The sequence below is a fragment of the Podarcis gaigeae genome (assembly GCF_964106915.1).
Source record: "Podarcis gaigeae genome assembly, chromosome: 7".
NCBI lineage: Eukaryota > Metazoa > Chordata > Lepidosauria > Squamata > Lacertidae > Podarcis > Podarcis gaigeae.
Window position 1 is genome coordinate 57003420 of NC_139683.1, and position 25376 is coordinate 57028795.

General features: G+C 37.6%; 1 protein-coding gene across 13 annotated transcripts in view; it reads left to right on the top strand.

The window, feature by feature from the left end:
- The window catches only part of ATP9B (ATPase phospholipid transporting 9B (putative)), a 118411-nt gene that overhangs the window by 71109 nt on the left and 21926 nt on the right, over positions 1-25376 (top strand). For all 13 annotated transcript variants that reach the window (XM_083746878.1, XM_083746873.1, XM_083746877.1 and 10 more), the window contains 3 exons: positions 7140-7300; positions 12995-13137; positions 21352-21464. In XM_083746878.1, the coding sequence (XP_083603004.1) occupies positions 7140-7300; positions 12995-13137; positions 21352-21464 (417 nt within the window). The remainder of the gene's footprint in view (positions 1-7139; positions 7301-12994; positions 13138-21351; positions 21465-25376) is intronic.

Below are 25376 nucleotides of genomic sequence, written 5' to 3' on the forward strand. Positions count from 1 at the left end.
TAGACTCTGGGCATACAGACATCTGCCTTGCAGGATGTTGTTTTACTAGAACCCTGAGGTCCACCAACCAGTCAGGTGCAAAATAGTAGCTGGAGTGGAGATGGGTGACAACATATTCCTAGAATTAAGGAATGGGTGCCTCTGAGCACATGCTTAGCCCAGGAATTTGTTTTCAGTCCCAGAACTGAGCACATAGTCCTGTCACACACAAATGTACTCTTGGTTTCCCCCCTTTACACATCATCTCGGCTGATGGATTGTGGTGAGGGGCAGGGAGCCTTTTTGTTCAGAATTTTGCTAAACTACTAATAGATACTGATCTACATTCTTTGCACTCTTAAACCTACCTACAGTGTTTTGCTTTGCAAAGTTCTATCATATAGAAGTTAGATTTGCAGTGTTGTACTTCAGAGAAATAACAGCTGTTCTTGAAAGTTAAGCCCCACTTGTGTGTAACTGCAGTTTCCAAATGGGATAACAGGAAAAGCCCGAGAAGGTTGCTTGGCTGGAATAGTTCTGCCATTTCCCCACAAAAAATAAGATAAACTCAACACAAGAAGGAAACTAATTTTGGAATACCTACTGCTATTTTCTGTGGGAATTCTGGCATCAGCTGCTTAAATGACATGTTGACTCAACATGTTATGGAAAGTTAAAGAACTTTTCAATTGCTTGTTTTTTAAAAAGTATATATACAGTCATACCTCTTGTTACGTTTGGTTCAGGTTACGACTTTTCAGGTTGTGTTCCGTGGCGACCCGGAAGTACTGGAAAGGATTACTTCCGGGTTTCGCCGCTCGCGCATGCGCAAACGCACAAAATGATGTCATGCGCAGAAGCGGCAAATCACGATGTGCACAAACGTGTGTTGCATTCCTTTCAGGTTGCAAACCGGGCTCCAGAACGGATCCTGTTCACAACCAGAGGTACCACTGTACAAAGTATAGGAACAGTCCGGCTGTGTGCTGATGCAGATATGGAGCTGAGAGGAGTAGGCAGTAGTTATATGAGGAGTGAATATTTTTTGAGTGTGCATCTGTGTGAATGTGCATATATGTGAATACATGGGGAAGAATTTGAGACTGTGAAGGGCAAATGGCAAGAGAAGATATATTACACACAGAAAAAGAAGGTATTGCACATGTCAAAACCATATCCACAAATCTGTCTTGTCTCTACATGTATACATAGCAATATATTACAGTTTGACAACAGAGTTCTCTTGAATAACAAAGTGTACTGTAAAACATTTCAGATAGTGATATTTCCCTTGGGCTGTGGTTGTGAAGAATCCAAATGGAAGAAAAAGTTCCTTGCTTTACGAGAGACTTTGCAGTTTAAACTAGTTAACATCATTCTTGAGTGCCCTCTGCTGTCTGAATTGGGCTATGCCTGTTTGTATCATTAACAACATTACTTATAAATGGCACTATGCTTTTATGACGTGATAAAATTTTACATTTTAATACAGAAAACAAAATAATTTGCAAGAAATTTAAGAAATGGCAGCTGCTGCTGTGAAGTTGGATCTTGACATTTTGTTACTCTTGCAAAGTATTTTAAAACATTTATTTGTGAAAGTATCTGGCAGTCAGAATTGTGAAGATACATATTTCACATAATTGCTGCCAATAGATTTTGGCATGCCTTCAGTGTATTTTAATATATGTCATCCAAAGTAATGGTGCCATACTAAAACCATGTGTTTGTACTTTAGAGTCTGTATATAGATAAATGCAACATTTCTTTACAAACCAAATATCTCATATTATTTAAATGTTAGTACTATGCAACTTAGACTTAGTTCAAGATAGACAAAATACTACTGCAGGGTCCATTTGGTAATTAAACTGAACTATAATTGTTGATTAGAGATGTTTTAAAATGTTTCCTAGAAGATGATCATTTGAGCAATTTACTTAAATTTCAGCTCTCAGTGCCAAAGTTGTTATTAGTTGTTGTTTTTCACATTCAGGTTCTTCTGCATTTTTAGCTTCTTGAAATCAAGTACGAAATTATTAAAATTTTACCTTCCATGAGCAGTCAATTGTTATCCTGTACAAATATTAGAAGACTTGCAACAGCTTTTTACTTCTTTGGGAAGCATTCCCATGCTCAGTTATTGCTTTCCCTTGCAATTAAATAATTGTGAACCCTTGGGCAAAGTACAGACAATGACAAATAGATCCCCCCCCCCCATGGAATTCTTATTTTAGGTCTTTTCCTTTGCTTTTGAATTTACTCATCAAAAGACAGACAGAGCTTTTGGACTGTACATGAGGTGTTGCGCGTAAATTTACATATTGTTTTGTATCAACCAAGCATGAAGTGAGAAGAGTTAAATAGAAGAGATGCACAAAGAAGTAATTGTCATTCATTTTGTTAATTAGCATTATAATCTTAATGTTAGTTTTTGCAGATTTTACTACCCGATCAGTAGAAGACTTTGTTTTGTATGAGAGCTGTCAGATTAATCAATAAACTTTGTCAGTTGATCTGACAGGAATCAGAGTTTTAGACTTCAAAATTGTAATAATTTGAAGATGTACAAATTAAAACTGGCAATCAAAAAAGAGAAATATTTTTCATGCAATTAGGTTATTGTAAAACATATTTGCAGATCACGTACAGTTTTTCTGTTGCACTATACTATACACTATGTAAACATTATTAAACTTATTATTCTATAGATACTTTTTCTCTAATTGAACACCAGACTTGTATAATCTATAATATTTAAAATTGAAAATGAGATCAAATGGAAACTAGAAAACCAGTGTCTAACCATTTGTCTGGTCAACTGCATTGTATGTTGGCTTCTGTTGAGTATTAACTTTGAAAAGTAAAGCATTCATAAGCATCATTTATGCTTAATTCAGTTTTAATAATCAAACTATCCTTGGATGTTACAATGCAAATATGGTTGAGAGTCGCTGCATGTTATTAATCAGAATCTCCAATGAGAGTAGGCGGATTACTCCTTTAGTTCTTGTATTAGGGTGGAATGGCACTAACATTCTTTGGATCTCCTGCTGACCTTTTAAGTACTTAGTGAATAAGGCTGCCTAGCTTCTCTCCTCAAAGCACTCGGGACACTGTAGTGGTGTTGGATTTTGAGAATCATGTTGTAATTAAAAATGGTTGCCTGTCAAAAAGTATTACATTGCAAAAGTTGCATTGTTAAAGCTATCCATTTAAAAAACGACTTATAGTTTTTATTTTACTTTTAAACAGTTATTAGGAATATTAATAAAATTTTCTTTATAATGCTGTTTTATTGCAGTATACTTTCATTTTAAATGCTTTGCATGTTCCTCTTTATTGCACACAAAAACAAGTAATTATTTTATTTTGTGCTGTTTTTCAGTGACATATCACAATAGCACTACATTTCAGAGATTAGATCCCTTAGTCATTCAGTGATTTGAAAATTAAACAAATAAGACAACTGATATTTTCTTGTTTAAGCAGGACAATGCCATACTTACCCTTTATTGTTGGTATAAACCATTATTTGGCTGAGAACGATTAGCTATTTAAAACTTGCTACATAAATTAAAGAGAAGCTAAATGGATATGTGATTGTTGCCATTAGTAGCATTTTAGATTATACAGGCAATTATTGCGTTCATTATCCCGGAACAGCCCCTTTGCAAAACTATTGTGGTTGTCTTCAACATTATGTACAAATTTTCCCTGGGAGATTAAAATTTCTAGTGGCATATACGACTTTGTCATCACAGTTGTTTGAAACAAAACAAAATATTTTGATAAGGAAAATTGTTCTATAGGCATTGAAAATTGTAATAACTATTAAGAATACTCAGAATAAAATTTAAATCTATTTATGAATGAAGTCTTTTATGTTGTTTATGGTAATTTTAAATAGGATAACAGGTTTTTAGTCATAAAAAGATGAATTCCTTCTCTTTAGAAAGACAACACAAGACATGGAGATAAACAGCTTACAAGTTTTACATTTATTTTTCCCTTTTAACATGTATTAGAGCACAGGTTTTTTTTGTGTGTACATAAAAATGATAAGGTAATGCGATAGACATATGACCATGGGAGAAAAGTTACCATGCATAGCCAATCACTTTAGCCGAAAAGACAAATTTGCTGGAGCAGTTGGAAAAGTGTTTACCTCTCAAACTTTTTGCAGTTTGTTTTAAAAGTTGTTTAAGCCTATTGAATAGACCCTAAGCTAGCATCCAAATCTGTCTTCATCAATTAGGAAAGTTTTTATCCTTTTGGTTATCTACATATGTGTATCCAGTGGGCTATGTATAATGTTTGGGCCCATAAATGCCATTTCTCAAAGGAAACTTTGTATTCATTTCTGTCAGGTTTTGTCTTGGCTTTTACAGTCTTTCAGTGCTATGATGCAGCAAGAAAAGTGTGAGGTACTGGTTATGCATATTGCAAGACAGTGATTCTTTATTTTATTACAAAAAAAAGACCAACTCTAGAAGGCCAGATTAAATCATTCCTTTCACTTTTTAATGGGATTTGGATGAATAGAGTAAAATATGCACTTTGCATTCATTGATAGCATCTTTAGGTTGAGGTAATTGAGTCTTTTTTCCCTGACTGAATGAATAATGACTTCATCTGATCCTCAGCGAGGCCTGAAACTTAGACTGCCTTTGTCAATGCAAAAAGATCTGGGCTTTGAAACATGCTCTACTTCCCTGGCTTAATTTTTCTTCATTTTAATCCAGAAACCTATTTTTCTCAATAATTCAAGCATAAACTATGTAGTAGTTGAAGCAGCGGAAATTGCAAGATATTTGTCCTCGTTGTGCTGCTTTTTAAATGCAGCTGATAAATCAGCCACTGTGGTCTTCAGCTGCCTAGTTCTCAAGGGAAGGAACAGCCCACAGACAAGCAAGAATGTTGGAATTTTCCAAAAGTATTTTAAATATAATTCTTAAACAAATTGTTTTTCCTCTTGAAGTATTGTACCGTGTTTGTCTCTCTGATGGGAGCTAAAGAGTTTTCTTATCAGGAATATTTCCCTCAGAGATAATTAGCTAGCTGTCGCCATAGTGTCATCTAGAAGAGCCAATCAAAGTATTACACTGATCTGAAGGGCTCCTTGTACCAATATGAACCTTTGATTTTGAAATGGAGGTATTTGAAATATAAATGGTATAGGACTGTGGAGCAATTTTTAATTACTGTAGCCTTTTTTCTTTTCATTTTTATCTTTGAATTCAGTAAGGTATAAATTCAAATGCTTTCTAAAGCAAAGATTTAAACTAATACCGGTGTGTAGGGGGAAATTTTACCTTCATTTAGTGCTCATTTTCTTTTATTGAGTTCTATGGCCTTGGCCATATCTGAAAACTACATCAAAAACAACTTTTTTGCCTTTTAGATTTACATCTGTCACACTTGGATGCATGCCTTTGGGATGAATAGGGGTAGCTGAAGCAAAGGCTGAGAGCTTCAGTGTGACAGTGAGTAGGGAACTATCTCCTATGATAGTTTCAGACTGCTTTCAGGGGAACAACAGCCGTAGAAGAGGAGGCCTGCCCAGTTACAAATTAAATCCAGAAACTGAGAGCCTTCCATGCTGTCTAGGTTCACCTTAGTTCTTATGCTCTGAGTAAATGTTTGTTTAAGAGATTTCTTACCTGTACTTCACCATAAGATCCCAGGGCTGGTTGCTTGCAACCATATAATTATACAACATAACAATTTAATAAAACAGTTTTAAAACAACAATGTAACAATGCCCAAAATATATGGGTAGAAACTGCTTTATCAGAAGGCTAAAACCGTAGTTGTGCAATTGTGAAAATTAAAAAATGCAGCTAAAACACAGAATTCAGTTTCCTATGATTTTTTTCATTGTTCATTTAAAAAATAGTAAAATACTAATAGGAATAAACATAGGGTTGCCATACGTCCAGAATTTCCCAGACATACCCTGAATACTGCAGTTGGAAGCAGCGTCCTGGCAAAATGCCTGAGGAAAATCAGGACGTATGGCAACCCATGTTTGCCGATTACCCTTAAAAATAGTTTTAAAATGTCCTTATTTTGTGTTAGCCAAAATGTTTGAAAGTGTACAAGCAAAGTTTGAAATCTCAGAAGAATTAGTGTTGAGGGAGAAGGAATAAGATATCCAGTATTCAGGAACAATGCTTCAGTGCTCTGCATTTTTCTCTGTCTCCCCCCTCCTAGTACCAATAGAACCAGAATAGCAAAATCTATGCATTAAATTATGTAAGGAGCACCTCATGCAAACATGCATAATTAGAATAAATAAAGGCAATTTGGTCTTTCTGATTACAAAATTTGAATTAGTTGCCACAAAATGTTATCTTCCTAATATCATGCAGTACATACAGCACTAGCTAAAAGCAGTTGGTTTTCTTCATGAGTTGCAAATTGAAAGACTTGTCAGACGGTTGGCACTTTTTCATGGTTTACAGAAGTCTTCCTTGACCTGGTACTTTCCAGATTCTTCAGCCACCGCCCTCCATGCGGGTTGATGGCCAAACCAGCTCCTGTTGTCATGTGTTCTTTCCCTAGTATACTTCCATAAAAATGAACATCTGCAGGGAAGGTGCCTTCACACATATGGTTCTACGCTCCAAGGTTTCCTCAGGATCTGGGATCCTAACTGTCCAAGTTCTAGTTGTAGGTGGAACCTCCATGTATACAATGATGCACAAATGGCCCATCCTTACAGATATTTGTGCTGTGAACACAGACGTTAGGAGAAGTGCATGTGATGTTGCAGACAGGGGCCATCCAGCATGGTCCCAATCCTTGCACCTTCGATGACATATTCAGGAGCAAACAATGCCCAAAGAGGGCTATGGTTACACAGAAATTACCATGGGGAGTGTAACATCTATGCCACTCTTGGGAAAACATTTCTGAAGTACCCTCAGAAGTGATAGGGTATAGGCTTTGAAGCTTGAAAATAGTATTGACTTAGTAATTGTTCTGAAACCGACTTTTCTCACCTTCACAGTCACTCACATCAAGACTGACTCAGAAATCTCAGATTGCAAAAGGAGTGGCTGTTTTTTTCTAATTTTTTATACTGTATATAAGTATAACATTGTAGAAGTATTTGTACAGCCTAATAATTTCTGAATTTATGTTGCTTCCTTTAGGTTGGCCTGCTGGATCTTGAACTGAATCAACTGACCAAAGCACTGTTCTTGGCTTTAGTTGCACTTTCCATTGTTATGGTAACCTTGCAAGGATTTGTGGGACCGTGGTACCGCAACCTTTTTCGATTTCTTCTTCTTTTTTCCTACATAATCCCTATCAGGTACGTATAAGAACAAGAGAGAAACACAGATGTCTAATTTCACTAAATGTAGCTTTAAAAAAACCCCAAAAAACCTGTACCTTCAGTTCTCATTGTGTAGGAAATTGATCTTATCAGGAAGCTGTAGTAGAAGGTACCAGCAAATCTGCAGATACTGAAGAGATCACTGTACCAAAAAACCATTCTGTTGTACTTGTTTGTATAATGTTAAATCTAGCTGAAATATTCCATGTAATAATCATATTACTTGCATTAATGCTTTTTAAAGGGAGTAATATTTGTATATCAGAAAATACATTGTGTATTTTAAAGGCTTGCTTGATTTTATTCAGGCATTCATAATTTATCCCATTCTTCTAGTTAAAGCATTGTGCATGAAAACATTTTTTATCCTGATATTTAGATATCTTTAGTGTTAGGTTATTGGCCCCCTCTATATTTTAAAGTTAAATATATTGTGGGTTAGATCACAAGTAAATAAGATGTCTTCTGAATAGTTCAATTTATTAACTATTTAGTTATTCAAAACAAAGGAATGAATAGACATTACTGTGATCTTGTAATTTGCAAAACCAGCTTTCATTTAAAACATTTTACCTTGGTGGAATATTTCTCAGTAGAAAAAATCATTCTGGACTACTCAAAGGTAACTTATGCTACTGGTTGATATTATTCCTTTTAGCTCTAATTGTAGACCTGGTGTGACAGGAGTGACCAGCACATTAAAAAAAATCAACACAGATTCTTGATGTATATAACAAAGCTGCAGATAGCCAAACTGGACAGTGATCTAAGTGATGAGTCATTTTCCTCTGTCCACAGGAGTTGCAGAAACCTAGAATAAAACAGGTTTAAGACATGCATGGACCACGATCTGATTAGAATTCTTCTACCTCTGTAGCTGTTTGACAAAAGTGTTAGCAGACTCCTTGGCTTCATTGGGTCAGTTCTTTAGCCAAGGTATTTCTCGCTGACGCCAACCCCATTTTCTTAGTCTTACACTATCTGATGAAAAAATTGGTCCAAGAGCTAAATGTACTCTGAAGGGCACAAATAACTGAATGCATATAAAAGTAATCTAAAGAGAGTCTAATTTGGGTGAATGAGCATATTGGATTATTACCCAATACCTCTTTTCTGTGCCATGGTTTAGCACTGGAACTTATAAAGAAAATGCCTTTGAAATAGTGTGTCTTTCAGCGTGTATCTTTCCCTTAAACTGCTTAATAACTAGGCTTCACACAAGTGGGATTAAAAATCAGGAGCAACAAAGTAGTAGTTGTGATTTACACAAAGCTTTAACTTCCACCAGATCTCATTTTAGAAGTTCATTACTTTTAAAGTTCCAAGACTTTTTCTGGTGTGACCGGTGAAGATGGGAGGAGCAGCAGTGCTGCAAACTGGATGACTAAAGGCAGTAGCTACTCTTCAGACGTGTAACTTTGGATCGAGTTATTCCTACTCAAAATATACCCACTGAAATTAATGGCCATAGGTCTATTAATTTCATTGGGTCTACTCTGAGTAGATCTTAGTAGGAAACTGCTGATTCACAGGAACAAGCATGGCTTGGTTAGGTTTTAGGGCTTTTATTTTTTTTAAAGAAACCCAAACATATGTTTTTTTCAATAACTATTGTTCTGGAATAGGAATTTCATTTGTAAAAATAATTCACACTGGACCTATTTCTGGAAAGTAAGGCATAATATGAAATAAGGTCTGGTACCATAATGATGGCTAGAACTTTATTTTTGTCTTTGTAAAACTTGTCTTAGTAAATTGGCTTGCTACTTTTTGCTGCCTTTGGTTAATCATTACAAATAAATCTGTATATTTGTGCCTGTAATTTTGTGTGTCTAGAGATGTAGGAAGCTCTATGCTAATCATTTTAATACATCTTGGTCTGACTTCCTGTCCCTTAAAAAAAAAGTTTTATAAGCGTTAGGAGTACCCAGATAAAGAAAAAAGGTTTGTGTTTGTTAAACTATCAAGTGTCTCTCTAAAGTTAAATCACATATTCTGTTATCACAAATTCAGAAATGGAGGCCATATACACGAGCAGTATTTGAAATTCTTGATTTGGCACTTGAGGGATATAGAAGAACCACAATTCACAGATCAAGAGCAGACTGCCAGACCATGGGTATCCACCCTGCTCTACCTGAGTCTGGCATTATGCATTTGAAATGATGGGTTTTCAGTGACAATTTTCATTTTAACTCAGCTGACAATGCTCTGACCACACTTTTCAGACTGTAATTATGATGCACAGTTTCCTTTAGATTACATCTTACTAGGTAACATAGTATTGGCATTACTTTTGAGTTGCCAGTTTCTGCATCATGAAAATGTGTTGCCACAAGGCTTTGTCTCCATTAGAATCTAGAAAATGCAGCTTTGGGGAGGTATTTAAGACTTCCCAAAGATTTAATAGTTATTGCAATGCTGTTGTGATGCTTAACCACATGGTCATAATGATCACGTGAAGTTGGCAGTTGCAGGTATGGAATCAAGCATCTATGAGTGTTTCATGCACCATACATCAAGTTTTGGGCATCAGTAAGCAGAATGAAATAAAGCAAACAAAGTTGGAAAGAAATAGTTTTATTTGCTTCCCTTTTAGTTCTTTTGCTACTACAGGTCAAATATTTCTATCACAGCTCCCCTAAGGAATTTTATTTGGGCTAAAGGCAGCTGGAAGTTATTGTGCATGACACTACAAAACTATGCTAAGTAAATCATCGGGTGAAAGGATACTATTAGCCCATCAGGAGATCAGCATTCTGCAAAGCTGGCAAGGTAGTGACTAACAGAATAACAGAACATTATCTTAGGGCCTTTCCAGAGGACTTTTTTAGCACAGTAATTGCACAGTTAGTTGTTGCGCGGAATCCTGACACTCTTTCTCAATGTTGCGCTTTTACAGTTATATTTTCCCAGTGCTCAGAGTGTGATATTTTGTGGCTGGGGAATGCTGTTTCCCCCATGCAGGTAACATGTTCTCTTCAATTGTATGGGCTCTATAGAATGCCATTGCATAAATAGAGACAAGTGGGGGGGGGGGGATTTCAAAGCAAATGGTTAGAGTACACACAATCCTGCAGCTTGTTTCTGATATCAGAAAACTTGCTTCCTGCTACATCTAAGCAGTGCCAATACAGAACCAAGAATTCCAAACCTGCCCATATATATTGTGCCTAATTGACCCAATTTCAATTATTAGCTGTTGCCAGAACTATCATTAGGGACAAATTACATAACACTTCCACCCACTCCCTGATCTATATTTTTAAGGGATCTGTTTTATATTTATGTTGGTTCTTTAGAGTGAGGTGCTCCCCTATTCTTTTAAGGAAAATGCCATCAAGATTGCCCACTCAGGAATGGGTTGCCATTTAGTGAACCCTTATTTATGTTGGTCTTTAAAAGCTGTGTACTCAAAGTTTCCGGTGTGTAAACACACATTCATTCTGTTTTTTGTTTGTTTGTTTTTAAAGCAAGCAGTGAACATTAACACAGCTTGATGCCATGATAATGCTAGCACCAAGAGGAAAAAATGTTTTTATAGACCACGAAGGGTCCCTAATGGGCACGAGTGTTGGATATCTATAAAAGCTTCTCTCATTTTATCTAAGGCTTACTGTAGGGAAGATTGGTGGGAGACGAAAATATGCATTCAGTTTTAGCTATATCCCAAAGGGTGCATGGGCCTTATATAGTGTTGGTTATAAAGTTGCCCTTTTTCTGTACAGTATATGCATCTGGCACATTAGCTTCCAATCATTCTCATCTTTTCAGCAATGAACATTCATTGCTATTCTGCTACTACTTGTCATTCATGTCAGTAGGCAGAACTTGACAGGAAGTGCTTTGGGTTTTTAATGCCTTCCCTCAGTCACTCTTCCTACCCTTTTCATCCCTGGGGAGAGCATTCCACAAGTGGGGAGCCACCACAGAAAAGGCCCGTTCTCATGTTGCCTCCCTCCAGAACTCTTGTGGAGCTGGCACACGAACAAGGGCCTCAAATGATGATTGCAGGGTCTGAGCCAGTCCATATGGGAAGAGCCTGTCCTTGAGGTATTGTGGTCCTGAGCTATTTAAGGCTTTATAAGTCTAAACCAACACTGTGAATTGGGCCCGGAAATTAACTGGCAGCCAGTGCAGTCAGGCCAGAATTGGTGTTATTTGCTCAAACCATCTTATCCTAGTGAGGAACCTGGGTGCTGAATTCTGTTTAATGTCTTAATTTGTATATTAAGGTACTTTTATAGCTCTGTTTAGAGTAGGTAGTGTCTTGATAACAAATGTTTTAAGTTTTTTGTATCAATCCAGTATATTTTCTTTTAATTGTTGAATGAGTCTGTGTACATTGCGGCAGCCTTTGGCTATGTGCAATAAAACTGACTGACTGACTGACTGACTGACTGGGTGCTGAATTCTGCACTAACTGAAGTTTCTGAACTGTCTTCAGAGACGGCCCCACCTATAACAAGTTGGAGTAATCTAACCTAGAAGTTACCAGAGGATAGACAACAGTAATTATGCTATACCTGTCTATTTTAATATATATGTTCTGCTTCTATTCAATTTAATAAACACTAGGTTCAAAGGAGAGCATTGCTTTAAGAAGATACTTGTTAATAACTTACATTTGCTACAGTATCGTGCAAGGAAAAGGCTATTTAATATGATGCCATCAGCGTGCATAGTGTTTTGCAAATCTAAAGCACCAATGTAAAATTCAGTGCAAAGGAAAGAACAGCACGAGGTGTGGATACAAATGCAAGAGTTAGAAGGGAAGAATATATGGTTTCCAATTATACAAACTAAGTATAGTTATAGTAGATAAGGGTTTGTGACAAAAGCGTCGTAGAAAACAGAGGTTTTTAGACAGTATTTGAAGGAAGTAAGGTGGTTGCATGCAAGACACAATACCAGGCAAGAAAAGGTAGAGTTGTTTCAGGGAGCAGGAAACCTTCAGCAGGCTGAGGTTTGTGGGACTGGATGAATGAAACCACAAGAAGGGACATGAGAGGATATAAGAGGGAGTGGTAAGGGCCACAAGGCAGTGGAAGACACTGAAGAGTAAGTAGTTTGTGGTGGATCGACATGTGCACACAAAGCCAATGTAGGTTTTTAAGGAGGGATGTCGTGTGGGCAGAGTGACAAGAGGCTAATTGTTTTGGTGAAGTGCGCACTTGCAGCATTGTGATTGTGTGTGCAAACATGCTAAAAACTGAAAATGTGTTTATTGTGATCTCTCTCTCTATATATATATAAATGCTCAGGATTTTCATCTGCCACAATGCCTTTATGAACCAGGACCTTACTACATCTTAACAAGAAAATATATCAGTGTAGTGGTCTAAGATTGAAATGTCAAGCACAAACACTAAATTGAATAATCTACTGATAAAAGGAAAGATTAGATGTGCCTAAATCCTGATTTCTGTGAGAGTCAGGAAGAAAATTTTCCTGTGTTGCATCCACAGTTAATTGAGTGATTAAAGCATAACTAGCGCTTCAAACTATTTTTAATACAATTTGAACACGCTTGCCTCTTAATATAAAGCTCCAGCTCATAGGACCATCAATTGCTTATTTAGATAAACTCAACTATTGGTTTAACGTTTTGTTTACTGTTGTAAAGAGTGAAGTTGTTAAACACAAGAGGGACATATGTGTATTTTTCAGTTTACGTGTGAACCTAGATATGGGCAAAGCAGCCTATGGATGGATGATTATGAAAGATGACAATATACCTGGAACAGTTGTCCGAACAAGCACCATACCTGAAGAACTAGGTCGTCTGGTGTATCTACTGACTGATAAAACAGGTACAACTTTTAACTGTATTCTATGAATGAATGTTATTTATAGAATTAGTGCTGTTGATATATTTCCTGATTTGGGTGCCCCAGTCTAAACGTTGTAAGATCGGTTACCGTGATAGAACACCTGTTACTTTAAGTTAAGCTAATGTTTTAACTATGTGTTTATGACCAAAGTCCAATAAAAGAGAAAAACATCCCTTGCCTCTCTGTGGATACAGAAGGGCAATATGTAGAAAAAAGAGATACCATTTTTATACTAGAAATGCTCACAATAATTATTTGTTTGCCCTATGAGATAGATTTACTGTTCCATTTTACAGGGGATGACTGAAAATGAAAATGACTTGCCCAAAATTTCAAACAAAATCTCCCATGTTGTTGGTCATTTCTGTTTTGTATTTAAACTGATATGAATAAGGGGGGGGGGACACTCATCCCTTGGTGTGGCCATGGTTTAAGTCCTTTGAAAATATGTACTTCTGCATTTCCACAGTAGTTTAAAAGATACTTGGCTTGTGCAATAATGTGTACTGTTTCACCATTAAAATGTGGATGTTCAACTTAAAACAAATTATTGTGATTTTTTTAAAAAGACCACCCAGGTTAATGATATTTTGATGGGGTTGTCCCACTTAACCCCATCCCAAAAGTGGGGTTCCCTGTATTGAAAATGAGAAGAGAATAATGAAAATAGCTTGCAAAACACAGTGGCTCTAGCTTCTCTTGAAATGATTAAGTATTATTTGTAGAGTCTAAGGAGCATTACATTACTAACATAATTGCAAGGTAGTCCTTTGTATGATTGTAAATTGGGTTTGTGCTTCATCAATAAGCTTTTTGACAAGAAGCGTCCATCACAGTGGCTCTCTCATTTGCCACAGCAGAATAGAAAATGAAGTATCCCAATAATTGCATTATAGTTTCCTTATTGTGGGACAAGAAAGCAATGTGGTATAATTAGGTTTGATTGGAGTGCATGTTTCCGGTAAGATCTGAAATTAATGATGTTGCTATAGTGACACATCTGCGGCCACCAGTGCGTGAAACATAAAGTAATTCATTCGACAAGAGAAGACATCTGTTAACTGCAAGGATGCAGAGCATATTGACACTGACCAGAAATACTAGACGTTATGTGATAAATGAACAAATGATGCTGAAACAGGAGGACAGATAATTTGTACTTAATCTGCTGGGAGAACTTTAATCTTCTCACTGGTTGCATTTGACAATACCATTGTTTAAAGAACAATGCTGCAGAGAACTCATAAATTTTAAAACTTAACTCAGGGTGCAGCCTATTAAAGCAATACATTAATTCCTTTGTTAGGGAGTTTTTATCTTCATGTAGAACAAAGCCATTACTAAAAACACCCACTAAAACAACAGGTTCTTTAGGACTCACATTTTAATTATAGCATCCATTACCCAAAATGCCAGGCTGTTTGGACTTGAATCACATATAAGTTTGACAGAAAGGCGTCATCCATTACTTGGGGTGGGGGACTCTTTGCAGTGTGTTTTCCAAGGGCAGCTGAGCATGACATTTTAGTCTCTCGAGGGCACAAGAAGTTCCTAACAACAAAAAGAAAGAAAAAGATATTTGGCAATATGTATTGAATGTTTTTGACATCTAGAGTCTGATACTGCAACTTCCCTGCCCTTCCTGACAGCAACCACAGTATTCAATTATAACAAACACAAACCATCTTCCAAGCACAGTTATTTACTAATGCATACGCTCGCATTTGAGTGCTGTAATTAACATTTTAGCGGCTGTGTGGACCAAATGAGATACTTAGCACATGTAATAGTTGAACAGATGCAGAGAGTAATGGAATTCATAATCTTCTGGGGAAGCCCTGTATTAGGGACTAATGTGTTAACAGTGGAGGTTTGTGTTTAAAATTAATCTGAAGTTAACATATGTTAAGCTTTGCATGAAGAAAACCAGGGGTACCACTTTATGAGATTAATGCAGACCACAGGCTTATTATCCTGGGCATCCACAATAAGAGCAAGAATCCATTGGAAATGCTCATGTCACTTCCACTTCTACATGTTTTGGGAATGCTTTATAATATCCAGTCGTTCCATAACTATTAGAAACTGGAGAGCCTCCATATGTACATATATTCTCTCTGAGAGAATTTGTTCCTTATGAATCCTCCTATGTAACTCACTGTTCTTTCATCACAGGAGTGATGAATGGAGACAGCTAGAACAGGAATACTCTTCCTTTGAGAAAAGCACTTCTCAGTAATATCTAGATAAGTCTCTTTTTTGAGTGAAAGGCATAGCAATGTTCTTACATATATGTTCTTAACAATATAGTTTTGCCAGACTGTCATCTACCCTCTCACACCTACTTCGGGGAAGGAAAGAGTGATAATGAGCAGAGTGAACACACATCTGTGTTTTTTGCATATATGATGCCATAGTGGCACTAATTCAGATGTAAAAAATTGAGTAAGAGGACATATACACACATGATGTTTTGCTTTTTGCAGTCACAGGTTTGCTACAATGAAAGCAGTTGACTAGAAAAGACTTAAGGATAGAACGGATGTCAACTCCATCACTAGATGTCAGGGACTGTCTGGACACTGAGGAGTGGTGGCTGGATACTAATGACTGGGCACCAGGAGAAGGGGGGTTGGAGACTGACTTGGAAGAAGGGATCACTTGCTGATAGCTGAGATTCAGCTTTTGCAAGAGCTGTAAATGAGCAAGATCTATGACATACGAAAAGTAGAAGGACACAAGAGGCTTGGCATACAGTTGAATACAGGAAAGCTGATAAGTGGATTTCATTGCAACATGTTGTGCACCATCACAGTTAGGTTTAGAGGATTCTGCAGTGCCACCAAGCCAACCCCAAGGCCAAATATATATTCTTCAGGTTCTCAAGAACCCTCATAGTCTGAAAAGTAGGGGAAAACCCCTTCTTATTTAGATAGACAGTGATTTGTGCCTTCCTGTGAGGTACCCATACTAGATCCAAAAAAATAACAAACACAGATCATAAGCAGGGAAATGGGGATGAGAAAGGCAATGAAAGGATAATGGCTAAAGCTAGAGAAGCGAGCTCCAGCAGCAGTTGAGGGTATTAGAGCATCTTGAAGACGCAGAGCAGCTTTCTGGATATGTCCCAAAAAGCTGATCTGCCTGAGGATATGAGTGAAGGGGCTTATCAGTGTGTGGTGACCTGAATTTTGACGGGGTTTTCACTGGTGTCCAGGAATGAGCAAGGTAATATTAAATAAAATACAGAAGTTATGAGTAGTGGTCAGGGTTCACATCAATTAAATTTCCTGCCACAGAGTTGTAGCAGATTCAAACAGACATCTTAACCAATCATATTGTGTACCCCTGAGCTTGTATTTCCCAGGAAATAACATAAGAGGGTGCTAACTTTTAATTAGAGTGCAGTATGCTTACTGAAGGAAAGCTATCACTTGCAAGGAATAATTAATGGCTGGATTAGTGGCATTTTCTGCATTAGATGTGGCACTGGGTTTGTGTGGTTAATTAGCTTTGCATGTACGTATCTCATTATGCATATTGTTAGTAACTTTGGGGGCATTGTTGTCAGCACAATGTTCCCCACCTTTGATTTAGATAATTAGTAAAAGTTCTTTATACTTATACCACCTACCATCTTGGTCTCCTGGAAGAACTACCTTGTTCCTATGGACTGGATAAGGAGCTACATCATTGCTGTTGCTGTAGGGCTGTCAAACATTAAGACCCAAGGGGCTTTTAAAGAGGCTCTGAGTCTCTGCAATGCTTGATCCAAACTGCTGGGCAATACTCAGATTTGGGGACCTGCTGCTCCTGCTTCTTTGCTTTTTTTAGGGCAAGCAATGGCATCTTGAAAGAAGTTTTAGATGGTAGGGAAGTGGAAACTGGAATTTTTAGAAGCAATTTATGAAAGAGTTGTGAAGTAAGTGTGGCTGGTGTTGTCTTGGGCTATTTTTATAAGTTAGCCACTGATCTGTTACTGGCTCACCATTAAAATTGGGAAGTTTGTGTGTGACCCCTGTACAGGGTTGAGGTTGAGAGATTTTGGTTCTCCAACCTTTTTGAGTTTGATGCCTGAGTGCTAGATGTTCTTGAAAATATCACACCAATTAAGCAACTGTTTACACAATATGAAAGGTTATGTTCTCTTGCAACTCCTAGCAAAGTTGCTTATAATTACCTAAGCAGTATTTGCTTGTTTCATTGTGGCTTTATTAGAATTTTGGTATTAGGCCAAACTAGCATCTAGTAATATTTAATCAGAGATCTCTGCATCTGCTTTAAGAAAACTTCCCTGGTATTCTGTTGTGAACTGCATCTGTTGTCACCCATGGAATGATGCCTGCAGGATTTTATCTTTAGAAATTAATTTCTTATTTGCCTGCTTTCTTCTGTGTTTAATGATACACTCATAGACAAAACTCGTTGCTTCATTAAAGAGCATTAAAAATTCGCTGTAACAATCTCACACAAACTTTTTGTTTAAGATACTTTCCTTATGTGTTAAATGAGTGTCTTTTGATCATTTGATGGCTGCTGTGCCCGCTTCGTGTCTTTGAAACCTCTGTTCAAACTAGCAAACCTCACCAATTAAAGGTTCTGTAATTTACCATTTACGATAAGCTATATGAGATTAACATTTTAGTATAACTGCTGTAAACTTAGGGTGCAAGAGGAACAGACTTACGCTTGTGCAATGGGACTTAATCTTCCTTTCTCCCCCACTGCAGCATTACTTGCACTCTCAATCTCTGCTTCAGGGGATAGGGAAACCCTCCATAGTAGATTCTGGCAATGCACAGGGGGCTGCAGGGAGGAGAGGAGGAAACGAAGCCTTGTGCGAGCGGTAGTTTGCTTGTGCGCCATTGGATTCTGTCCCTATTTTCAAAGGTATAAATGAAAATTAAATTGTAATTCTTTGTTCTGCTTCATGGTCTCTGTGCAGGCAGACATGTGTTATCTTCCTATATACTGGTAGATTGGGATTCAGGATCCTGCAAGCTAGTATTTGCAACCTGTCAGCTCTAGTGGGGTAACCCACCTGCATTGAGCATAGTTTTAACTATGGAAAGGCAGCATACAAATAAAATGATTATGCTTCAAGCAACAGAATTTTGAACCAGTGCTGACTGCCCTCAATAGTCTGGTTATCCTACCTACAGTTGCACCCTCCACCATATATATGCCTGCACAAAGAAGAAAACTATGTTGCTTATACGTAACCAGTTACATCTGTGCAGTTACACAGTTCCATCCTCCTTCCCAGCTTCAGACATTCCATTTATTTGCTTCTACATCAAAAAACAGAAATGAACAGCACTTGCCCTGCTCTTTGAATCACACATATGAGGAGGACATTTCCCCGCTCAGAGGCTTTGGATCACTGTTAGCATTTGCTTTTCGTGCACTGTATTGCAGTCATGAGCCATGACTACTTATTCAATAAATCTGCTTTGATTTTAAAATGATTGAAAATGATTGAAAAATGATGCAAAAATTGGCACCTTCTGAACTTCAGCTCATCTCTACTATTAAGTAAAGTTGCTAATAATTTACTATGCTTGCTTCATGGCACAACTGCAGCACTAGTTTTAAACTTGTAAAGTTTTCTACGTCCTGGGTATTGCATACCTCATAAAATACCTCTTTGTTTACCTATATCTAATCAGCTGAGGAAAGCTTGCTTTGTCTATTTCCAGGTTTTACAGTGATGGAATGAACTCCATGAGCATATCTTCTAGTGTTAAATTCTGCTGGCACATTAGGATGGTTTGTAAACACACTGCATATGCTTATACTCATTAATTTCAGTGGGACTAAGTGCACATAATTGGATGCAGCATCACGGCACATAGTGATTGATGCCTCACTGAAGGAAACTGCAGAAATTCCATTGATTATTATGGTTCTGGACTGAACTCTAAATATGCACTTTAATTTATTATAAATACGTCCGTGTGTGAAATGGAATAAAGTTACTTCTCCAGAGACATGTTACAAACTGATTTGGTCTGATAATTGTATGATCAAGAGTAAGTCATGAATATTGTACAAATCAAGGGAAGGGGGAAGTTGAATCCGTGCCATGTGCAGTTGGAAAGAAAGATCTAAATCAGACAACCATGAACATACCTCAAGAGCACAAATAGAGGTGTCCCCTTTTGGGTGCAAAAGCTGCATGTTAACTGTCTAAACAATATCCAATCTCAGAACAGTAATTATAGTGTTTCCAGTGCTTTAGCATTCTTCTTTCCTATGACGCTGTGTTTAGCTGACATACTGAGAGAGAGCATGAGATCAAAGCTAAGACTTAAATTTACAGAAAAGAATATTTTCTGTTTTCCAAAAGGGTATTGAGCTGTATATTATGTTAGTCACCGTTTCCCATACTTGTATTAAAATAATTTTCTGAAATAGCCCTTATTATTTCATATCTTTCAGAAGCATTATGTTAGAATGCTTAAAAACAGAAGAGAGGGAAGAGGTTAATTAATAATACATCCTGGGGAATTGTTAAATGACAAATGTAACTTCAGTTTCGCCATGGTTCAAAGAATGGGATCATTCACCCTGTACTGAGGCTTAAATAACATGGTATGCAAACTTCCTTGACTGAATTAGCACATGAACCTGTCCAGTGATGACTTCTGGCCTCTGCTTCATCATCGCACCCTGCATCACCCAACCTTCAATTAAAGCTTTCTTGGAATCAAGCATGTCACCGTTGACAGCGCTGAACATAATGTCACTCGTTGACTGACACCCTGTAGTTTCTTGCAGATCGGAAGTGATCTCTAAAAGCATACTATTTATGTCGATTCTGAAATTCAAGGCTTAGTACCGATTACAGGCTAAATTTGTTGAAATGGGAAGTGGTGATAATTCCCAGTGACCTGTTTAAGACAACATGGTATCTGGATTTTATTTTTGCCACATGGTATTTTCCACACATTTTCCCAAGTGGTTGTCAAAATGTTCTTTTTCTGCAGTTCTTGATTAATGTTGACATTATTGTAACTGTGAGTGCTGTGCAATATGAGAAACATAAGCATGCTTAAATCTCATTGGAAGACATTGAATGTATACTGGAGTGCCTTACTGTTCGAATAATTTCAGACACTACTCTGGATAAAATAGAAATTAAAGCATTGTATACTTTTTTCTATAGCACAGATAGTGAAATCATAGAAGTGTGAAATCTGTCACAAAGGTCCAGAAAATTATACACTCAAGTATTTTAGGATTGTCATATTTTTTAACAGTTAGATGTTGTGTTAACTAATGAAGGCTGTAGCCAATCAGTTAGTGACAGTATCTTGAAATTTTTGTATATGTGCATATTTTCACATCCAAATTGGCAATGTTTTTCATCTAGCTTCTTTTGCATCAATAAATGTGATCTACTCTTAGATAATTTACTGATGTAATTTACTCTTAGATAATTTACGGATGCATTTTTTTTTTTTTTTAAGCTAGAGTTCAGCAGCTGCCCATGTTAAGATTCCTATAACACATAATGTAACCCCATTTCTAGCTTTTTGATGTGTGTACAGCACAAGCAGTCTGTCCTAACCAGGCTGAAGGTGAGTCCTGGGTGCAGTTTCCATGTCCTTTTCCATCTATTCACATTCTTTTATTAATAAAAAAGGATGGGCTAGACAGAGATTTCAAGACTGCGCCAAGAACCCCTATTCCCCACAACAGCTTGACAAGTGCTTATGCATAAAGGTGTGGAGGGGAAAACTGGACTGTATTATGCCCTCTGGGGACAACTTAGTACTTAAAATAAATGGAGCCACGTTTGTTTAAATAATAATTCAAGTGAAAATATATATATACATTCCCACTATCCAGACTGAGTGCTTTAAAACAAAACACAAAACTATGTATTCAGTAGTGTTGTCAGGTCTTACTAGAGAACCAGAGTTACTTTCTAGTCTTGATAGGGGTATCTGCTGTTCAGCTCAACTACCTTGAGAATACTGGAGCTTGACAATTTTATTCTAATCCTGAACCTAATTTCACAGCAGCCTTCATGTTCTGTTTATTACTCCCAGGTAAGTGGGTATAGGATTGCAGTTTTACTGAGATACATTTAAAAAAGCTAGTAACATGGGAGGCTCTTTAGGATGGCAGAAAGTTCCCATAAAGAAACTGATTATTTGAGCTGGATATTTGATGTTTATATTACAGGTACACTTACCCAGAATGAGATGATATTTAAACGCCTCCATCTCGGCACTGTGTCATATGGAACAGATACGATGGATGAAATTCAGAATCATATTATCAATTCCTATTCCCAGGTATTTTGTGCTTGTCACTTTCCTTACTACAACTGTAAAACAATCTCAGAGCCAAATATAGGTTTTAGAAAAATGTGTACTATGAAAAAATGCTCTTGATGTTAATTGTGTTAATTTTACCAAGTTGGTCAAAGCTGCAAGATCTTCCTACGTGCTTGCATTGCAAAACAAGGGTCCTGAAACAGAGCAGTAACAAGAACTGCAAAGTTCACTTCCCTCACCACAGCGTACCTCCTGTCATCTCAAACCAATCTACTTTAGTATAAGACCATCAGACTGCAGTAGCGGAGGGTGGGGTGGCAGCACTTACTGACGTCCTGCCACCAGTGTCACTGCAGATACTGGGAGTGGGGAGGCGGTAGGGAGGTTGGTGCAGTGCCAAGATATGGTATCTTATTTTGCTGAAAAGTCAGATTTTTCAAAAAGTTTTTTATTAAAAAATGTCCCATTCTTTCATCCCAGTTTATATTTTTATAAACATCTCCAGGACTTCTGTTAAAGAATTTTTCAAGCTCTCAACTAATAGTCTTCACCCAGAGTGATTATTTCATATACTTTCAGCACAGAATGCTCCAGTACTTTTAACCCCATTATACAGATGTAGGAAAACAACTGAGATGGGGGTTTGCTTGAAGCACCAAGTGAATTCATGCCTAAGGAAAGATTTAAACTGGGAACTTCTCTGGCTCATAGTTCTCTGTGCTATACAAACTAAGCAAGCTCCAACCATTTTAATGAAACCTACCATAGACTACTGATAAGTGGTACCATCTCCCTCCTGTGACATCTTTTTCGTTTTACAAGGTTTTAACTTTCAGATAATTTAAAACATCAATGTTACTTTTTTATTTGGTTTCTGTATGTCGTCTTCTTCCCTCCTTTAAGTGCAGTGGGGTTTGCACGTTCTACAGAACAGATCCATATGAGAAGGCCAAAGTATGTTTCTTAATTTGGGATACATGTTTGGGATACCAATATATTCTCTTTGTAAGAAAAACAAAAATTCTTCCAACCTCATGTAGGTAAAAAAATATCTAACATGAATCCATAGAAGTTTAATTGAAACTGAGATTTAGCTGATAGTTGTTAGTGCATGCATACATTATGCTGCTGTTACAACCACCAGGCAGAAAGGTCTGTTTTATTTACCTGATACATCCTCATTCTTTTTCAAAGCCTAAACTAACTTTGAAATGAAGATTAGAGAACAAACTGGAGGATTTTACCATATTTAAATTCAAAAGCTTTGCAATTAAAAAAGCAACACATGATAGTTTATTTCGCTTGAGAAAGAATTATTTTATTAGTACAATTTCTCTCCCGACCCCCAGTTATAAATATCCTAATAAACAAATTTACTTCTGCCATATTTTATTAGTATGAAAAATGGAGAAATGGCCATCATTTGAGAAATAATGGTTTAATAGTTGTTGCTTCCAAAAGTATGTATGGCATATTCTTTTATTTAAGCAATGATTATTAAAGCAGCCAGTTATACAGTAGTTCTTGCGTGGCATTGATTTTTCCCCTTGTTTGTGTTCAGTTTTATTATTAAGATGACAATAGTCAAGTAGGTCCACTCTAATGCAACACACAAATCTATTATAACCTGATTATATTTCCCCACTGGAAGCATTTTGTGATAGAGGGCATAATCTTTAATGGAATTTGTGTGAAATTAAATTATACAAGCATCAATAAACATAACATAATTCAGAAGGAGTAAATCAGCTTAATTTATTTGTGGCTATAATGGCATCAGTGTTAGCAGAATGTAAATGCAAAGGTTTAAAGCAGTAGCTGAAAAGCAGTGCCAGATGATCAGAAAGTTAAACCCTTTATTAGACTACACTGTAATTTGATGGGCAGAATATTCACGGTTCAGTGGATCAGTACATGGAGTCAAAAAGAAATGCTTGCTTGCCAAACGGGGTTTCAGTGGTGTTACCCTATAGAGAACAAAAAGTTGGTTTGAAAATACAAGTGAGGTGAGAGGAATTGTTTAGTAATACTAGCTTAAAATATCTCCAAGAAGTATTAACATTAGCATACATTATCTTGGAACTCTTCCCGTGTTAACTTTCCTGATTCATACTCTTAAAGTACATATTGAAAACAGCCTGAAGCCACAAGGTTTTATAATGTGTGGATAGCCAACTCCTTAAATGCAGTCTGTCCTAGCCACCTTTGACAGCTTGGAAGGTGCAAAGAAACATCTTCTGGCTTTCCCAGTACCCCTCTTGGCAACACATCAGGAAAAGTAACATGAAAAATTACCCTAAAGCAGTACATCCCTGCTTAATGGAAGAGTCAGGTGTAATTTTCTATTCTCCATCCCCCAGCTTTATAAGAAAGCATGTAACTTGAAACTCTGTTAAATTCACAATATCCCTCAATATTTTGAGGAGCAATATTTTGCAAGTTGCTTTGAAGAATTTGTCTGAAATATATTCATTTCCTACTGAAATTATAAGGCCTAGGGAAGCTTAATAAAGAGGACACCATAACAAAGAGGTTTTAAAACTCAGGAAGATACCAAGTGAAGACAATATACAGACACCTAACCCAGAGTTAGGGAACCTCTGACCCATATACCTTATTAGGCCCTTCACAAGTCTCCAATAGTCCCATGAGATCATTTCCCACAAACCATGCCTGTTCTACACCTGATGTCATATGCAACATCAGGTGTGGGGCAGGTAAGGACATGGTGCCAAAGGAACAATCCAGAGTTTAGAGTGAGCTCCAATTGTTTGTTTGCAAGTGGGACTCACTGAAAGCTCTGATTGGTGCTGACAGAGAGCAACACTGGGATTGGTAGCACTAGGGAGTCTACTACCAGGAAGTCCCTAGTGTAGCCAAAGAGGCACAGGGTTTGCAAGGGCCAACAAATCAGATGGCTGACACTTTCAAAGTGCTGGGCTTTGCCTGCTATGGTTTGATTTCAAACGGGCAAAGGAAAATGGGTCACTTGATATCATGGTGACATTAGGCTAGGGACAGCCCCATCTGCTTGTCAAAAGTGGCTTGTTAAGTGGGTAGGAAAGATAAGAATCCAGCCTATCAGCTGAATCCAGTTCTCCATCCCTGCCATAACCTGTCAGGTATTCTTGGCAAGAAACTACAGGTTCAACTCATACCTGTAATGCAGGGATGGGGAAGCCGTTCATTCTCTCAGGCTTCATTCTTTTGTGGCCAATTTCCAGGGACTGTTTTCCAGTGGTTGGTGTGTTCACAGGTGAAAGTGGGCAGAGCAATGGATGTGAGTTTTGCCTTTGTAGAGTAGACTGCTTATGACAGAAGCCATATGTTTCCACCCACCCACCCACGTATAGATAAATGTAGATATATGGCCAGCTATCCTCATTCCACAAAGAGGCCTGGAAGGCCAAGCCTGAAGTTTCTCACCCCTGCTTCAATATACCGTATTTTTCGCTCTATAACACGCACCTGACCATAACACGCACATCGTTTTTAGAGGAGGAAAACAAGGGGGGGGGGAACTCTGAATGAAACAGTGGATGTATCATTTTTGTGCTTCATGCTGTGGCCACAGACATGTGATCTGATGGTGAATTTGGGGTGACCCAATGCAAAGTTCCTGAGGATCCATGTGGATCCATGCTTTTTAACCACGGTTTTGCACCATTGCAGGCCCAGGCAACAGTGGGTGCGTGATTTTGGGGGGGCAGGCTGTAGCCATGGACATGCTATGTGATCTGATGGTGAATTTGGGGTGACCCAATGCAAAGATCCTGAGATCCATGTGGATCCATGCTTTTTAACCACGTTTTGGCACCATCGCAGCCCCAAGCAACAGTGGGTGCGTGATTTGGGGGGGGCAGGCTGTAGCCATGGACATGCTATGTGATCTGATGGTGAATTTGGGGTGACCCAATGCAAAGATCCTGA